The sequence below is a fragment of the Catharus ustulatus genome, chromosome 1 (assembly GCF_009819885.2).
Source record: "Catharus ustulatus isolate bCatUst1 chromosome 1, bCatUst1.pri.v2, whole genome shotgun sequence".
NCBI lineage: Eukaryota > Metazoa > Chordata > Aves > Passeriformes > Turdidae > Catharus > Catharus ustulatus.
This window is the reverse complement of record NC_046221.1, coordinates 163,603,757-163,620,868: the sequence shown is the minus strand read 5'-3', so window position 1 is coordinate 163,620,868 and position 17,112 is coordinate 163,603,757. Positions and strand designations below refer to the sequence as shown.

Sequence of the window (17,112 nt, the reverse complement as noted above, 5' to 3'; positions counted from 1 at the left end):
GGAAATTATCCCTGTCAGGAGCTCCCCAGACTTGTGGGACAAGTCATGGTTGTGGCATGAATCATCCCAACTCCTCAGGGAGATCTTATCCAGGGAAATAATTTAAAAACACGCTGGGCTCTAAACCTGAATTTCCAATCCTAAAAACGAATTTCAGAGGAAGAGAAATTATTCCTTTAGGGAACCCTCCCACAGGGAACATCTAAAATGTCCCTAAGGTGGAGAAAACACCTTTTCCTGATGTTTCCTCCTCTTTTTCCTTGTTTTATGGACGTTCCAACTCAGTGGAGACCCACCAAGGGTCGAGCTGGAAGAACCATCCACAAAATCTCTCTGCCCAAGACCTGCAGGATATGGGCTGCTCTTGGAGACCATCAGGATGGGGAATTCCCGATTTTTACTCCTCACACCCATCCCACCTTTACCTTTCCGTCTCCTCCTTCACCACGGAATACTGGCTGGGCTGGCGGCTTGACCGCTGCTCCTGCACCTTCTCGTTGCCCTCCAGCTCCTGCTCCAAGGACGAGCTGGTGCTTCCCTCCCTGCTGACATTGCTGCTCCTGCCGGGGCTGTTTTCCGTGGAAGCCCGCGGCGACTCCGTGTTCTGCTTCAGCGTCTGCAGCTTGGCCAGCGGGATGATGTCGCAGTTCTGGGGACGGTGCCACACCGTCCTCTGCGTGGTGGCATTGTAGTAGTAGAAGCGGGAGGTGTTGGGGTCGAAGAGCTCCCACCACTGGTTCTCATTGGTGCGCTTGATCCGCACCCCGGCGGGCGGGTCCCACACGCACTCCCCCGTGATGAGGTTGGCGTACATGCGCTCCCGGGTCCGAGGCTCGATGATTTCCACCCATTCCAGCCTGGGAAAGGACAAGGAGAGAAAGGAAAAATCAACCAAGCCATCTCTGAAGGTTGCCCAAGCCACCTGATGGTTCTGTGATTTGACGAGAGCGCAGGATGGAGAAGAGTGACTTCTCAACTCTTCCTTCCACCCCCATCGAGTCTCCCACATCCAAGACTTGATGATTCCCACCCATTCCAGCCTGGAAAAGAACAAGGAGAGAGAGGAGATTCAACCAAGGTCCCTTCCAACCCAGGCCATGCAATGATACTGAGATTTGTCACTCGCACTGAACGCAGGATAGAGAAGAGCAATCATTTTTTCTTCCACCCCCATCGAGTCTCCCATGTCCAAGACTCGATGATTCCCACCCATTCCAGCCTGGAAAAGAACAAGGAGAGAGGGGAGATTCAACCAAGATCCCTTCCAACCCCAATCCCTCAATTGTTCCGCGATCAGTGCTTGCAGTGAGCACAGGATGAAGAGCGACTTCACAACCCTTTCTTCTACCCCCATCGAGTCCCACAGAACTATTTATACAAAACAGAGAATTTTCTGAAGGGTTTCCAACCAATCCCTGATTTTCAGCTCCCAGGGAAACTCAGCAAGTCTGCAAAACACATGCCCAGGTTGGAGTGCCCCAATGTCCACCCAGGATTGCGGCGTCCACCCCAAACCCTTGAAGGTCCAGACCCAGAGATCAAAGTACATTCTGAGAGGGAATGGGAAGGACTGGAGAGACTGGAATCACCAACCTGGTCATGAACTTCTGAACAACCACCCTGCAGCCCGGCGCTGCTGCCCAGACCACCAAACTCGGTAGCATTTCCCACAAAAACTCCAAAGTTATGGACTCGACCTCCCCTCGTCCAGCTGGAGCTGTGCAGCTCCACGGCACTCTGAAGATCCTGAAACTCCTTCCCTCTGTCCAGATTTCCCCACCAGGAAAAGGCGTCGGCTCTGTGGGTTCCACCTCCGGCACCATCCCAAAACCACTGTCCCCAAAACACCTGGGCTGGGTGACAACCGATGGCGGCACCAACACCGAAACCTGATGGTGGCAGGGATGGAGACGGTGCAGGCTGAACAGGTCCAGCTGTGCCCTGGCCTCCATGGGAAGGAATGGGATGGAATCATGGGATGGGATAGGATGGGATGGGATGGAATGGTCCCATGGGCAGGGACACCTTCCCCCATCCCAGGGTGCACCAAGCCCTGTCCAACCTGGTCTTGGACAATTCCAAGGATCCAGGGGCAGCCACAGCTTCTATGCGAATTCCATTCCAGCCCCTCACCACCCTCACAAGGAAGAATTCCTTCCCAATATCCCATCTCTCCCTGCCTTCTGGCAGTGGGAAGCCATTCCCTGTGTCCTGTCACTGCATCCCTCATCCCAAGTCCCTCTCCAGCTCTCCTGGAGCCCCTTTAGGCACTGGAAGAGGCTCTGAGGTTTCCCTGGATCCTTCCCTTCTCCAGGCTGGACATTCCCGGCTCTCTCAGCCTGGTTCCAGCCTCAGAGCATCTCCATAGCCTTCTCTGGAATTGCTCCAGCAGCCCCAGGTCCTTCTGCAGTTGGATGCAGAATTCCAGGTGGGATCTCACCAGAGCAGGGCAGAGGGGCAGAATTCCCCTTTTCTTGCTGTCCATGCTGTGGCATGAGCCCAGGACATGGGGAATTTCCAGGACCAGAGCACACAGATGCATCCTGTGGAGCTTCTCACCCACCAACACCCCCAAATTCCTTCTCCTCAGGGCTGCCCTCCATCCTTTCCCCCATCCGTGTTTTCCTGGAATTGCCCTGACCCCCCTCACTTAGAAACACAACAAAAGGGATTTTGGGGATCATCCGGCAGTGAATGGCAGCTTAGAAATTCCAAAGAGGATTAAAAGAAGTCGTAATCCCAAGAAACAGAGAATTCCACCGGTTTTTCTTATTACCCCAATCACTGCACTTGTGACCTCTGGATAATCCAGAGGGTACCTGAGACGTTTCAGGATCCACATCTTTATTCAAATTCCTCTTTTGCATGGGTCGATGTAAAAAAAAAAAGGAAGGAATTTAATGAAATTATTTGGGATTTATCCTCGTCTGCATTTCCAAGGCTTTTAAGGAATGTCTAGAAATAGATGAGGAGGCATAAGAAGCTACGTGAGACTTATCAAGGAAGGTGCCACTTAAACCTGACACATCCAGGGAGTCAGACAGCGATGGATCACGTGGATCGCATCCCAATGCTTTTTCCTGGAAATGAACCCCTGGAGGTTCATCAGAAATGCCCAGAAAAAAAGTCCCTGGAAGGGGGTTACAGATATCAGCCTGTCCACGAGCCCTCAGCTCATCTTCCAACGGAGATGGAGAAAAGGTGGGATTTTAAGGGTGTGGATTCCCAGTTTGGATCAAACCCTTCACAAATAGACCAAAATGTGTCCAACTCCTCTTGGAAAAAAGAGGAAAATCCATAATTAAGCTTTGCCCCAAAGAACAGACACCAAAAGCAGGCAGAAAGGAGTCGATTCTAAATCATGGCTCGTGTCATTCCACAAAATTCGGATCTGATCCAGCACAGAACTGCAATTGGAAGCCACTTCCAGCTTCAGAGAATTGGGACTGGCCAAAGAACTGGCCAAGGTGGCCAACAGCCCCTGGCTTGTCCCATCTTAGGGAAGGTTTGGGATTCCCAGGATATTGAGGGGCTGGGGTGTGGCCAGGGAAGGGAACAGGATGATCCTGAAGGTCCCTTCTGACCTAAACTATTCCACATTTTTATGAGAAGCAATTAAAATTCCCGATTCTAGGCAAGGTTTTGGAGACCTCTGAAGTGGCTCTGCAGCACTTGGGGGGCTCTGCTCCCCAAATTTCCCACTCCCAGGTGATCCCTTTGCATTCACAAACCAAAATATCCAAGAGATCCCAGAAACCAATGTATCCCAGAACTCAAATCCCCCCACCAGTGCAAAATTCCCAGGAAAGGACAATTCCCATCTTATTTTCCATCTTATTTAATCTTATTTCCATGCTTAAAATTAATTACCCCCCACCCTAGAACTTAATAAAAAATTTAAATTAATAATGAAATTATTAAATGGGTTGGGGTTGGGGTGAAAGGAGTTTTTAAAGCTCATCCGTTCCAACGCCTGCCTGTTATTTTATTATTTATTAATTAATTAAAATTCATTATGACATGCTTTATTTTATTCACTATCCCCATTATTTTATTTATTATCCACTTCATTAATATCCCTTTAATTATTACACCCATTATTTTTCAGGAATATTTGACTTAAAATATGGGAAAAAAACCCCAATTCCTTGATGCCAGACCTTGGAAAACTCAGAACTGAATCCCTGTGTGTCAGCAATAAACCAAGGAATATCAAAGTCTTTGGGAGCATTTTTTTGCACCAATAATTCAATTTTCAGGGAATCATTCACCTGAAAGGTGGAATACCTCTTGGCTTTTCCTGATTGAGACAGAAAGAAAAAAAATCAGGGCAGGCACCCAAAGGTGCAGATTCTTCTGGAAAAGCCAAGCTGCGGAATCACTGTGGTCCCATCCCTCGCTGTGGGATTTTGGGAAATTGAGTGTCCTCTCCTCAAAATTCCAAGGCAACACTGTTGTAGCTTGACTCCAGGTCCACCATGCCTCAGTTGTGGTGATTATCATGGAAAATTGTGGGATTTTTCCCTGTGGGAAGGAACCTTTGAGGGTCACCTTCTTCCAACACCCTTCCATGAGCAGGGACACCTTCCACTATCACAGGCTGCTCCAACCTGGCCTTGGACACTTCCAAGGATGGGGCAGCCATAGATTCTCTGGGAACTCCATCCCAGCCCCTCACCATTCTCACAAGGAAGAATTCCTTTCCAATAGCCCACCTAAATTTCTGGCCTTTTTTGGATATGCTCCACCATCTCCACATCCTCCTGATGTTGGATCCTGGAGCTGGAAGAAGATTCCAGGTGGGATCTCATCTGAGCAGGGCGGAGGGGCAGAATTCCCTCCTTTCCTGCTGCCCACTGGGAATTTCTGGGATGTGGCCACACACAGCCAGGTCAAATCCCATTTTTTGTCAATCCCTGAGGACAGGAGGGAATGTCTGGCAAAATCAGAGCTCAGGATCCAGGCGGATGCTCCAGCAGCTCCTGGTTTTGATCCGTAACAACGCAAAGACTGGGAGCTGAGTGGTTTGGAAGAATCTAGAAAAGAACCCTGCAATTCTGCATTCCCTGCTGAGAAAAAAGCTATTTCAGGACAATGGGAGAAATCCAAGCCCTCTGCTGCATCCTGAATCCATGGCAATTCCAGTGATGGAAAAAGTGCTGACCAGGCAGGGCACGGACCCTAAAGCCACCTCAGGGAAAAAACCAACTCCTCCATCAAAGCGAATCCGTCGCTGATCAGCCCCGGCCGCTGCTTGTTCCTTTCCAATTAAATAAAAAGAGGGAAAAATCCAGTTCTGGGAGGCAGGAGCTGTCGGATCTGGGTGTTCACGCAGCACTGCTTTGACGGAGAAGGGATGTGACTCCCTGGGCAATGTTGGGAGAAGGTTCAAGGGCGGCCGTGGTGAAGAAATGTCAGCAGGAATATTGTGGGATGGTCTGGAGGATTGTGGAATAATGGAATGGTTTGGGAGGGGCCTAAAGGTCACAGAATTCCAAGGGGAGGGACTATCCCAGGTTGCTCCAAGCTCTGTCCGACCTAGCCTTGGACAATTCCAGGGATCCAGGGGCAGCCACAGCTTCTCTGGGAAATCCATTCCAGTGCCTCACCTCCCTCATCAGACACATTTTAATTCTATCTCCTCGGAATCTTCCCTTTCTTTAGTATAAATCCATAAATCTTGTGTCTAATCCAGTCTGGTATTGGTTCCTTCCCAAATTCCAACCTAAACCTCTCCATTTTTAATTCCAAACTCTTCCCCCTTGTCCCTATTCCTCTGATATCCTGAAGCCTCAACTCTGGGTAAAGCTGATCCTGCTTGAACTTAATTTCCCTCTTTTTGGATGGTTCAGGAATTTAAAACAACTCCTCCAACTTCCTCCCCTCAGGTCTTCACTTGGAGTTGTTCCTTTCTGACCAAAATCCCAGGAATTGATGTGGAAATCTGATCTCGTTTCCCTCTGATCCCCAAAAAACGCTTGTTCAGCCATTTTTCCCTGCGGGCTGCAGCGATCAATACATTCCAAATCATTTTAGGTGTGGAAATTTAAACTGGTCCTAAGCCAGTTCGGCTCATGGAGTTAACCCCGCTGCTAGGGGTGACACCGAGGTGACACCAAGGCAGGGGTCAAGTCTCAAGTGGCTCTGAGGCCAAATTAACCTCAGTGACACAAATTCTAGCTCCTTAAAACCCAGCTTAAATCCAGGTTTGGGAGGGGATTGGAGCAATATGGTCCAGTGGAAGGCTGGGCTTGATGACCTTCAAAAGTCCTTCCCAACCCATTTGATGTTTCCATGATCCTACAAGACTTTAATGATTTTATTACCATGAGAATTAAAAAAACCCCAAAACATTATCCCACAAATTGCGGCTGGTTCATCCGAAACATCAACAGTGGGAGGTTTTTTTTGGTTGGAAAAAGCGTCTCCAAAGGCTGATCCAACAGAAAAAGCCTCCTCTGGATGTTGATGATGATGAAGGGTTTTGTTCCTGCCTTGCTCAGCAGTTTCCCAACTGGCTACTCCTGGAAACAGATCGATCCCTGAGCAATGAAATAAATCCATAAAGGACTGGGCAGAAATCTGGGGAAAAAATCCAGGGCTGGGAATGCAGAAATTCTAAGGATGGGGATGTCAAGGTCCTTAAAAACAAGGGGGAATCATTAATAAAGGGAAAATAGTCTTAATTAGAGCTGCCCCATCCCCTTGGAGTAGCCACAGCTTCTCTGGGAATTCCATTCCAGGGTCTCACGGGGAAGAATTCCTTCCTGATGGGAGAAGCCTGGGAATGATAATTCCCAATTTAACACCACTGAACCATCACATTTCATGGAATCATAGAATGGTTTTGGGTGGGAAAGGACCTTAAAGCTCAGCTGGATGTGAACAGTGACACCTTTCCCCATCCCAGGTTGCTCCAACCTGGACTTAGACATTTCCAGGGATGGGGCAGTCACAGATTTTCTGGGAATTCCATTCCAGGGAAGAATTCCTTCCCAATGTCCAACTGAATGTCCCAATTTTTAGCTTCAAATTCCCAACCTTGATGTGAGCAGGTCCTTTCTCTTTCCACCACCATTCCAAGGACGTTGAGGGTCCCTTTTTCCTGCTCCATGGAAAAAAAAGGAGTGGTAGGACCCTGAGGATCATTTATTTATCCACAAGCCACCAGAGACCCAAACCTGGGACATTCCTGCTCATCCAGCTGCTCTGAAAGAGGCGGAATGCAGGGATAACATGGCATGGCGGATCTGAGCTCAACACCCCGCTTTGATTTGTCAGAGATGCAACCCCAGGATTTGCAACTTGGGAATGATTTGCACCCCAAATGACATCCCTGGAGTAATTCCCAACCCTGGTTAAACTGGGATAACACGTCCTGGGATGTGCCACGGCTTGGAATGTGCTCTGGGAAAGCTCCTGGCGTGCTCCTGGCTGGCCAAGCTCTTCCTCAGCACTTTTGGGAGCCAAACCGTGGAGGAGGAATTTTTTTTGCATAGGGATGAAGCTCCTGGACTTCTCTGCCAGCTTGGAATTGCCTGCTCCTGCCAGCTCCTTCCTGAAGGAATAAATACCTGAATAATTTTAAATATTGATATTCTGATGGATCTGGGAATTGCAGAGGCCTCATTCAGGCTTTGATACTCAAGTGACTGAGGGTGGCTACAAATGAAATTCATGGAGTTGCATCTTCCCTGAGTCTGGGCAAACTGCGAGGAAATCCATGGAAAATGAACATTTCCATTAGCTGATTCCTCTAGAGAATCAAGAGATGGAATCCAAGAGGGAATCTGATGTACCCCAGCGTTGGATGAAGTACCATCCAAAGGCTCCAAAATAGCAATGTTCTATGAAATCCAAAATTCCATCCCTGCCGCAAATGCCCTGATTCCACTGGGAATCGGTCCCTGAGATTTGGGATGAGGTTGCGCCCCACAAATCATGGAATGGTTTGGGTTGGAAGGGACCTTCAAGACCATCTCACTCAACACCATTCCATGGGCAGGGACACCTTCCATTATCCCAGGTTGTTCCAACCCTTTTCCAACTTGCCCTTGGACACTTCCAGAGATGGGACATCCACAGCTTCTCTGGGAAGTTCCACAAATCACACCCTCAGAGGAAAAAAAATCCCAAAGAAGCCTTAAAAACAAGCAAAGACTATTTCAAACATGCAAAACCCCAATTTCCCCATTATTCCTAAAAAGCACCATGGAGAGGAGCAGGGAATGATTCCACACTTTTTCTTCCACCCCTTTAATTGGTTGCTCCAGAGTTTAAAAGACAACTCCAGGAAATTACTTTCTGTAGCTCCTAATTAAGTCGTGGAATTCGGCAATGCAGCCAAATCCCATAAATAGGTTCAAAGGAGAATTAGATGAGTTCAAGGAGGACAAGAGCTTTTAAATGGGATATTCCAAGGTTAGGAAATCCCCAGGAGCAGGGAAGGATCACCCTTTGCTTTTTCGGAAGAATTTTCCCCCTTTTTCAGAGGAATTTTCCCCCTTTTTCTGAGAAATTTTTCTCCTTTTTTGGAGAAAATTTTCCCTTTTCTGGAGGAATTTTCCCCCTTTTTAGGAGGAATTTTTGCTGTGGAGAATGGAACGAAGCCACGAAAAACATTCCTACCCCTCCCATGTCCCAACATCCCACTTTGCATCCATGTCTTTGGCATCGTCCCATCCCTTCTGGCCTGGAGGACACAGAGATAAGGCTCCAAAAAAAAAAAAAAAAACAAACGCTGGAGGCTTCAAAAAGCAACTTCAGAAAAGGGAAAGGACAGATTTTTTTTTCCCATCTTATCCGATGCTCCCAATCCAAACTTCACAGCACTGGTAGTCTCCTTTAAACTCCAAGGGAAAAAAAAAGCGGGGGGGAATTTAGGAAGCTGCTGGAGAGCTGATAAGGCAAGCAGCCTAGGATGAATGGAGGATGCGAATGAAAGCAGCAAAATTGCTGGGATGACCTCGAGCCTCTCAAAGGAGCTCTGGAATTTTATCCGGAGGCTTTTGTGGTCTGATATCTCTCCTGACGCCAATTAATCATTTTTTAGCCTCTTGCCTTATTAAACCTCGGAGAGGTCAAGGGCTTGGGGATATCAGCCCTGGAAAAGTTTGGATTTAAAGGGAAGAGGGCGAGTGAGGACGGAAGGATGGGAATTCTTTTTGCTGAGGGGTGGGATTGAGCAGGAAGAGTCGTTTCTCATCCCAAAATGGTGGGAGAGGAGCTGGAGGACACCATGGGATGGGATGGGATGGGATGGGATGGGATGAGATGGGATGGGATGGGATGGGATGGGATGGGATGGGATGGGATGGGATGGGATGGGATGGGATGGGACGGGATGGGAAGAGGAGCTGGAAATCCCAGAGAAGGGGCTGGGTTGGAAATGGAAATATTGAGAGGAATGCTTGGAACTCTGAGCCAAAAGCCCTGGAACAAGCAGCAACCTGCACCAACCCGAGAAAAACCCGGAGCGATCAGAATCCAGGGAAGAAAGTTTTCCCCCAGCCCCAAAAACTCCGGAAGGAAAAGGAATTTTGCTGATCTCAGGTGTCTTAATTTCATACTCTGTGTAAAGAAAAACATTAGGGGACAGAAATGCAATACCACAGAAACTCCTGGCCAGAAAATTCCCTAAAAATACTACAAAGGATGTTATTTTTCCTTATTCTCCTGGAATTCCTGGTGGTTTAGTGGTTGCCTTGTGAGAGGGATTCGTGCAGAAATCACCCCTGGCTCAGCAAAATGGTTTTGTTTTGTTTTTTTTTTAATTCCCAATTTTTGCTCTCTTGGATCACCAGGACACAGGGAACGGCTTTCCACTGCCAGAGGCCAGGGAAGGATGGGATATTGGGAAAGAATTCCTCCCTGGGAGGGTGGTGAGACCCTGGAATGGAATTCCCAGAGAAGCTGTGGCTTCCCCATCCCTGGAATTGTCCAAAGCCAGGTTGGAGCAACTTGGAATAGTGGAAGGTGTCCAGGAGGACTGGATGAGATTTTCCTCTCCCCTCCAAACCATTCCACAATTTATATCCCTGATTTTCTCCTAAGGATGGGGATTTTTAAGGGAAAAAAGGCCAAGTTTGGCTTTTTGGGGCAGTGGCAGCTGGGGGGAGGCAGAGAGGGAGAGGAGCAGGGAAAAATTCCAGTTGCAGCTGCTGAATCCCAACCCCTTTCACCACATATCCAAAACACCTTTTCCTTGAACTCCTAATTTTTAACTCCTTAGGAAAAACCTCATTTCCATTAAAAAATTAGCATTCATCCCAATCCCAAATGAAAAAGATTCAATTTGAAGCTTTAAACTTAAAAAGGTGGAGCCTGGATGGAGGAAAAGCCCAAGTATGCATGAAGATTGGAAAAGTGGGATCCTCAAAGTCACAGAGGTTGGAAAACAGCAGGAAAAGGACAAAATTTCCATAAAACAGTAAAATTTCACTTTTTTGGGGGGGAATTCAAGAGATATCAGAGCATGGGAGTTCGATGTTTTATGGATTTAAAATGGGGACAATAAAATCTGAATACACATCCTTAAATTAAATTCCATGAATGGAATAACTTCAAACCTCAAGTTTACAAAGTTACACAACTTTAAATAGCTTTAAAATTCCAAGTCTGCCTTTCCTGAGACTTCTCACTGGGAGGAAAAAGGGAATATTCGATAATGGCAAAAATCAAGGAATAATCCACAACAAACCAAAGGGAAAAGGAGCACTGAGGAAAAACTCAGAAAAAACTTTTGTTTTCCTAAGCCCAGCCCCAAGCGGAGGAAAACGAGGCTCTGAGCACATCCCGTGCTTTTTGAACTCCAAAATATTCATGGAATGAGGTCGGAAAAAGAGCAGGGAACTACGAACAGCAGATCTGAGCCAGAGAGAAAAATATTCCTCCTCCTCCTCCTCCCTCCCTCCTTTGCCAGAGCCACAGCAAACATCGGGCACAGCTCCTGCGGGGGGGTTGAATTCCTTGGAAATCGTGAGCTCGGGCTTTGGAATGGTTCTTCCTCGTCCTCGGGAAGCGGCAGCTGACGGGGAGCAGGTGATTCCGAGGCCACCTGTCGTCATTTGATTCCCCCACTATGGCTGGGATCGGGATGAGGGAGGAATCCAGGAGGAGGAGGATTTGGGATGAAAACAAGGAATCCTTGTTTCCCCAGGATGTCAACTCCGTTTAACTGCCTTGTGGAATTTGATCCCAAAAAAAAAAAAAAAATCCCTGGGATGATGAGAGCAATTAGAGGGTGTAAAACGAGATGACCTTCCCAAGGTCACCTCCTAAATATCCGATGACCTCCCGCTCCTTCTCCGAGAGGGAGGAAAACACGGAAGCAGCTTCTCCCCCTCTTCCCGACAGCGCTGCTGGGATATTTTTAGGACTGGGAGATAAGGCTGGAAAACATTCCGAGCTCCAAGACAGGCTCTCCAGACAGCAAATCCCATTTGGGAAAAGAACATTCCCCCCACTGCTGAGTGGAGCCACAAATTCCTTCAATCCTTTGCAGGAGGAAAATTACGGGATCAGAGTTTGCGCTGTTTCCCTACTCTGTGTTATGCCCCCAAATCCAGAAAAAAAAAGAGCCTGGATTGTTCTCCCAGACATAAGTGGGGATGAAAAGCAGAGGGAAAATGGAGGGAAGAATTTGTTATCTGCACGGAAACGGGGCCATATGTTCTGTGGATATAAATCGCTCTGATAGCGTGACTCGTGCCTGGGATCCGTGATCCGAGGGCTCGGCACAGTTGGTGTGGAATCTGTCGTTCCGGCTGCCAGGCGGAGGGGAAAAACGGGATGTTCCCCAGTTTTCCACCCTTTTCCCAAACCTTCTCCTCATCCAGGGGAAATATTGATCCACATCTTCCCGCTGGAGCTGTGGGAAGAGGGAAAAGGGTGGAATTCTGCCCCTTGGTGAGATTCCACCTGGAATTCTGCATGCAAATCTGGGGTCCAAGAGCAGAAGGATATGGAGATGGTGGAGCAAATCCAGAGGTCATGGAAATGCTCCAAGGGCTGGAGCCCTTCTGCTCAGGAGCCAGGCTGGGAGAGCTGGGAATGTCCAGCCTGGAGAAGGGTAAGATCCAGGAAAACCTCAGAGCCCCTTCCAGTGCCTGAAGGGGCTCCAGGAGAGCTGGAGAGGAACTGGGGACAAGGGATGGAGGAACAGGACACAGGGAATGGCTTTAAACTGGTAGAGGGAATTTGGGATATTGGGAAGGAATTGCGCCTTGGGAGGGTGGTGAAGCCCTGGGATGGAATTCCCAGAGAAGTTGTGGTTTCCCCATCCCTGGAATTATCCAAGACTACTCTTGGATGGTGGAAGGTGTCCCTGCCCATGGAATTCCACGATCTTGAAGGTCCCTTCCCACCCTGCTGCTATTAAACCATGCTTAAGAGTTTGTATCCACAGCTTTGGGAGCCACCAATGGATCTGCACTCACATTCCAGTGGATCCCATTGGATCCAGTTCCCTCTGGATGCTGCAGAAAAATCCCCCCTAAAAAACCATCCCTGTAGTTCCAAGGGTTCCCACACGGAACAATGACTCCATTCCAAAGTTTTAAATGGAATTCAAACACACCAAGTCCAAGACTAGACCAGCTCATAAACTGAGGAAAATTCCAAGCAAGCCTAAATATCCTAAAAACTTAAAAAAAAAAAAAAAAAAAAAAAAAAAAAAACCAACCCAACCCCCCCCCCCCAAAAAACAAAAAAACCCACCCCCAAAACCTTGGAATGCCAGAAATAAATGTGGGGTTTTTCTCCCCCTAATCCATGGATTAAAACATGGATATTTCACTTAGGGAACAAAATCAGGGAACTCAGCAACGAACATTACAATTAAAAAATGCTCCTTTGGCACTGAAATCATGCGAGGAACCCAAATGCTTCCGTGTTCTGCCACTCCTTGGAAGGAACTTTGCTGAAGGAATTCCCAAAGAGCAAAACCTCATCCCAAACCCACCCTGGGAGAGTGACTTGGCAGGTGCAGGAGCATCTGCTGCTTCCAGAGGCTCCTCTGGCAGGAGGAGCGGATTCCGGAGGCTCACACCCATTGGATACTCCTCAAAACTTGGCCTGGATGGGGCAGCGAGGATGAGGAAGTCTCCCTTCCCACTAAAAATATTGGATATTTGTGCTACAGAATCTTCCCTACACACGGGAGGAAAGGAAACCTCGGTGTCCCAACCAAAGTGGGAAAAGGAGGAAGAAATTTAGGATGAGGATGCAGCAATTAGCAAAAAGAGCATCTTTCCCAAAAAAAACCACAAACAAACAAACAAACAAACAAACAAACAAACAAACAAACACCAACCAGGAGAGCCAGAACACTCCCTCCTCCCTTTCCCAAGGTTCCACTCCTTATTCCAAGTGGGAAATGGGAAATAGCAGTTCCTCAGTACCATTTTTGCCCTGTTTTTGTAACCGTGTTTCCCTAATATTTTAGGATGGATTTAGAGGTGACCTGGGCCACTTTCCATTCCTCCCCCAAGCACAGGAAACTTGGAATTCTCCCATTCAGCGTCTAAATTCTGCAATCTCCAAGGATGGACATCTCCCCACCATTCCTACTGATGGAAAATGTGGAGAATGACCGATGGGAGACCCCTTTTGTGCTGCAGCCATGCATCCCTCCCATGGAAAATCCTGGTTTTCCCATCTCCAGCACCCCTTTAGGTGGAGAGGACCCTTGGATCCATGCCCAGCCTCCTCTCCGGGCTGGAGGAGCTCGTTCAGTGTCAGTGTGAACTCGGTGCCCCCTCGGAATCCACAGCAGATCCATCTGGGAGAGGCTCTCCCCCACTCCCAATTATCAGGCGGCTGGGATGACATTCCTGGAATGATCTGGAGGCACCATCTGTACCAGAGCCATCCCCAGAGCCTGGTCCTGGATGCTCCTCACAGAATCCGGGAGAGATCCCAGTGATCTGACCTTTCTATAATCATTGTTTTGGGATCTCTGTTATCCAAAGTTATCCATATGTGGCTCTGTTATCTCCAGCAGGGAGAAAAGCAGGAAAAATCCATTGGGAAGGCTCCCAGATTGTCCAGCCTGTCACACTCCTGCTCCTGTGTTGTGGTCTTCATTCCCATTTTTTTGGAGGGTTTTGTGGGCAGGAATCCCATTTGGAGGATTTAGAGCTGTTCCTGTGCTGTCTCCAGGCTGGAAAAATTCGGCTTCATCCCCAAATTTATCATCCCTTCTCTGGTGGTGCCAGGTCAGCCAATGGGAAAATTGGGGAGACTCAGGAACAGCAGCCAAGGAATGTGGGAGGAGGAATAAACCCATCCCAATCATCACAGGGAATCATGGAATGGTTTGGGTGGGAAGGGGCATTAAGGATCATGGAATTCCACCCTTTTCCATGGGCAGGGATACCTTGTACTATTCCAGGATGCTCCAAGCCCTGTCCAACCTGGTCTTGGACACTTCCAGGGATAGGAAAACCACAGCTTCTCTGGAAATCCCATTCCAGGGCCTCACCACCCCCACAGGGAAGAATTCCTTCCCAAATCCCATCACTCCCTGCCCTCTGGCAGTGGGAAGCCATTCCCTGTGTCCTGTCCCTCCAACCCTTGTCCCAAGTCCCTCTCCAGCTCTCCTCAAGCCCCTTTAGGCACTGGAAGGGGATCTGAGCTCTCCCTGGATCCTTCCCTTCTCCAGGTGAACACTCCCAGCTCTCCCAGCCTCTCTCCAACCCCTGGAGCATCTCCACAGCCTCCTCTGGATCTGCTCCAACATCTTCACATCCTTCTGCTGCTAGGCCCCAGAGCTGGATGCAGAATTCCAGGTGGGATCTCACCTGAGCAGGTCAAGGGGGCAGAATTCCCCCTTTCTCCTTCCCTGCTCTGGGATGAGCCCAGGAATAACCAGGAATTTCTGGGATGTGAGCACACACAGATGGGGTGTGTTTCTTTTTTCACCTACCAACACCCAAAATTCCTTCTCCTTGGAACTGCCATTAAATCCCATTTTTCCAGGGTTTGGAAGTGGGCTGGGCACAATCAACAGCTCCATGCTGATTCCAGAATTATATCCATGGCTCAGGGCTTTTGTTCCTCTTCCTCCTCCTCCTCCCCTGAAATTCTGGGAGAGCCGTGCGGGAATCAAAGAGCCGTGTTCATTAATTCAGAATTAAACACAAAAGAAATGGGAAAAAAAATCACAAGGCCTTCAACCTCCTGGATTTTCCATTCATCCTGAGCTATTCCAGGCTCTGCCTGCTGCTGGGCACCCTCGGAGAAAAGTATTCCCAGAGTAAAATCCAATGGTTCAGTTGTCACCGCCCCGAAAATTACCGCAGTGCCTGCTCTGGGCCTGGAGTGGCAGCGGCTCCTCCTTCCCTGTGGCAGCTCCTGGGGTAATTCCCTGATCCTGCTGGGAGCTCAAGAAAAGCTTTTTGGGTTTTTTTTTTTTGTTTTTTTTTTTCCATAGAGGGATCGGCATCAGCTTGTGTAGAATTGCGGCGGCAGTAAGTGGAAAAAAAACCCCAAATTGCTCCCAAGTCTCGATTCCATGTTAGAGATGGAAGGAAAACACTTCTGGAATTTAAAAACTGAGGTTTGGAACCTAAACCTGAGGTGTGGACCCTAAAACCTGAGGTTTTAGTCCCAAATTGGAGGTTTTCCTAATAAACTTGAGGTTTAGATCCTAAAATAAAGTTTTCACTCTAAACCAGAGATCTGGACACTAAACCTGAAGTTTTGATCCCAAATTTGAGGTTTTGATCCCAAACCTGAGTTTTCAATCCCAAACCTGAGGTTTGGATCCTAAACTTGAGGTTTAAATCCCAAGCTTGAGGTTTGGATGCCTAACCCGAGGTTTTGATCCTAAACCTGAGCTTTGATCCACTAAAAAGGCTCCAAACTGACATCACCGTCGTCCTTGGTGGGCCTGGATTTGTTCTGGCAAGGCTCCTGATAAGAAGGGCCCTGTGGCAGGATTTGTTATCAGTTCTCGATTGATAATGACTTTTAATTACCTAAATCTGCTTAATAACTCATTTCCCTCAAACGAACCAGATCAACGGCTCCGATAGTGCCCATTTCGTTCGCATTCCTGGTTTTTCACCCACTTCTCAAGGATATCCCACAACTTCCTGGGATGGGAACCTGCAGGGACGCGCAGCGCACTTCCAATCTCCCAAAAACTCTTCCTGACATTCCCAGCTCACCAACAAAATGGGAAGAGAGATCCTGAGGTTTTGGGGTTTTAAAATTTTTTTTTTGTTCGGGATAAGGAGCTGAACAAGCTGTGGACTAATTTCTGCTTGTTTTTGTTTTTTCCAGGGATAGACAGAGCTGTTGTGCTCTATCCTCGGATGTGTCTGGAAAATGCTCTGGTGTTTTTATTGGAATCTTGGAGCACACGGAGGGGAGGTCGGCCAGCTCCCCCTTCCCTCCATCTGACAGACGGCTTGGGCAGCTGCCAGAGCATCCATTCCTGCTTTTCCTGAGTCATTCCCAAGCTCCTCCTGCATCTCCCTTCCCAGTTTTTCCTCAGGTTGCATCCCAAGGGATGCACACGTGAGATTGATCCAACATCAATCCACCTTTCCTTTGCTGTTGGAATGACAGGAAAACAAGCTGGAAAATCAAGTTGGAATCTTCACAGCTCGGTTAAATTCCTGTATTTTATCAGGAGAATCCCAAATCCTAACAGCAAGGGTTGTGTCATGCGGGTCAGCCCGGAATTCCCACTTGGAATTCCCACCTGGAAGCTGCACCTAAAAGAACTTTAGAAGTTCCTAAAGAGATCCTGCATTATCCCGAGTCAATTTTTTTGATACAAGACTGGGATTAAAGGATGTTAAGCAAGGAAAAATCCTGGACAAATAAGGAAATAGGAAAAAAGAAGGAATATGGAATGGAGACATGAGGAATTGCATGGTGGACAAGGGAACTAGGCTGGTAGCTCCATTTCCTAAGGATTTTCCCAGCAAAAACCCTGAACTTTGGCACTCTGAGTCGCAGATTTCCCCTTCAGCTGAAAATAATTCCCTGTGGCACCTTTCCCTGTAGGATTTTTCCAGGCTCTGGCAAAGAATTCCTAGGAAGTGCATACCCCTTCCTTGTTTCCCCAGATTTAATGGATATTTCCCTGCTTGTTTGTTT

At 48.0% G+C, this 17,112-nt stretch overlaps 1 protein-coding gene across 4 annotated transcripts in view; it reads right to left on the bottom strand.

The window, feature by feature from the left end:
- Window positions 1-17,112, bottom strand: part of ARHGAP39 (Rho GTPase activating protein 39) — a 96,409-nt gene that overhangs the window by 36,071 nt on the left and 43,226 nt on the right. For all 4 annotated transcript variants that reach the window (XR_004418453.1, XM_033064801.1, XM_033064810.1 and 1 more), the window contains exon 2: window positions 426-857. Coding sequence is in view for 3 of the 4 variants with exons in the window: in XM_033064801.1 (XP_032920692.1) it covers window positions 426-857 (432 nt within the window). In the remaining variant the exon portion in view is untranslated. The remainder of the gene's footprint in view (window positions 1-425; window positions 858-17,112) is intronic.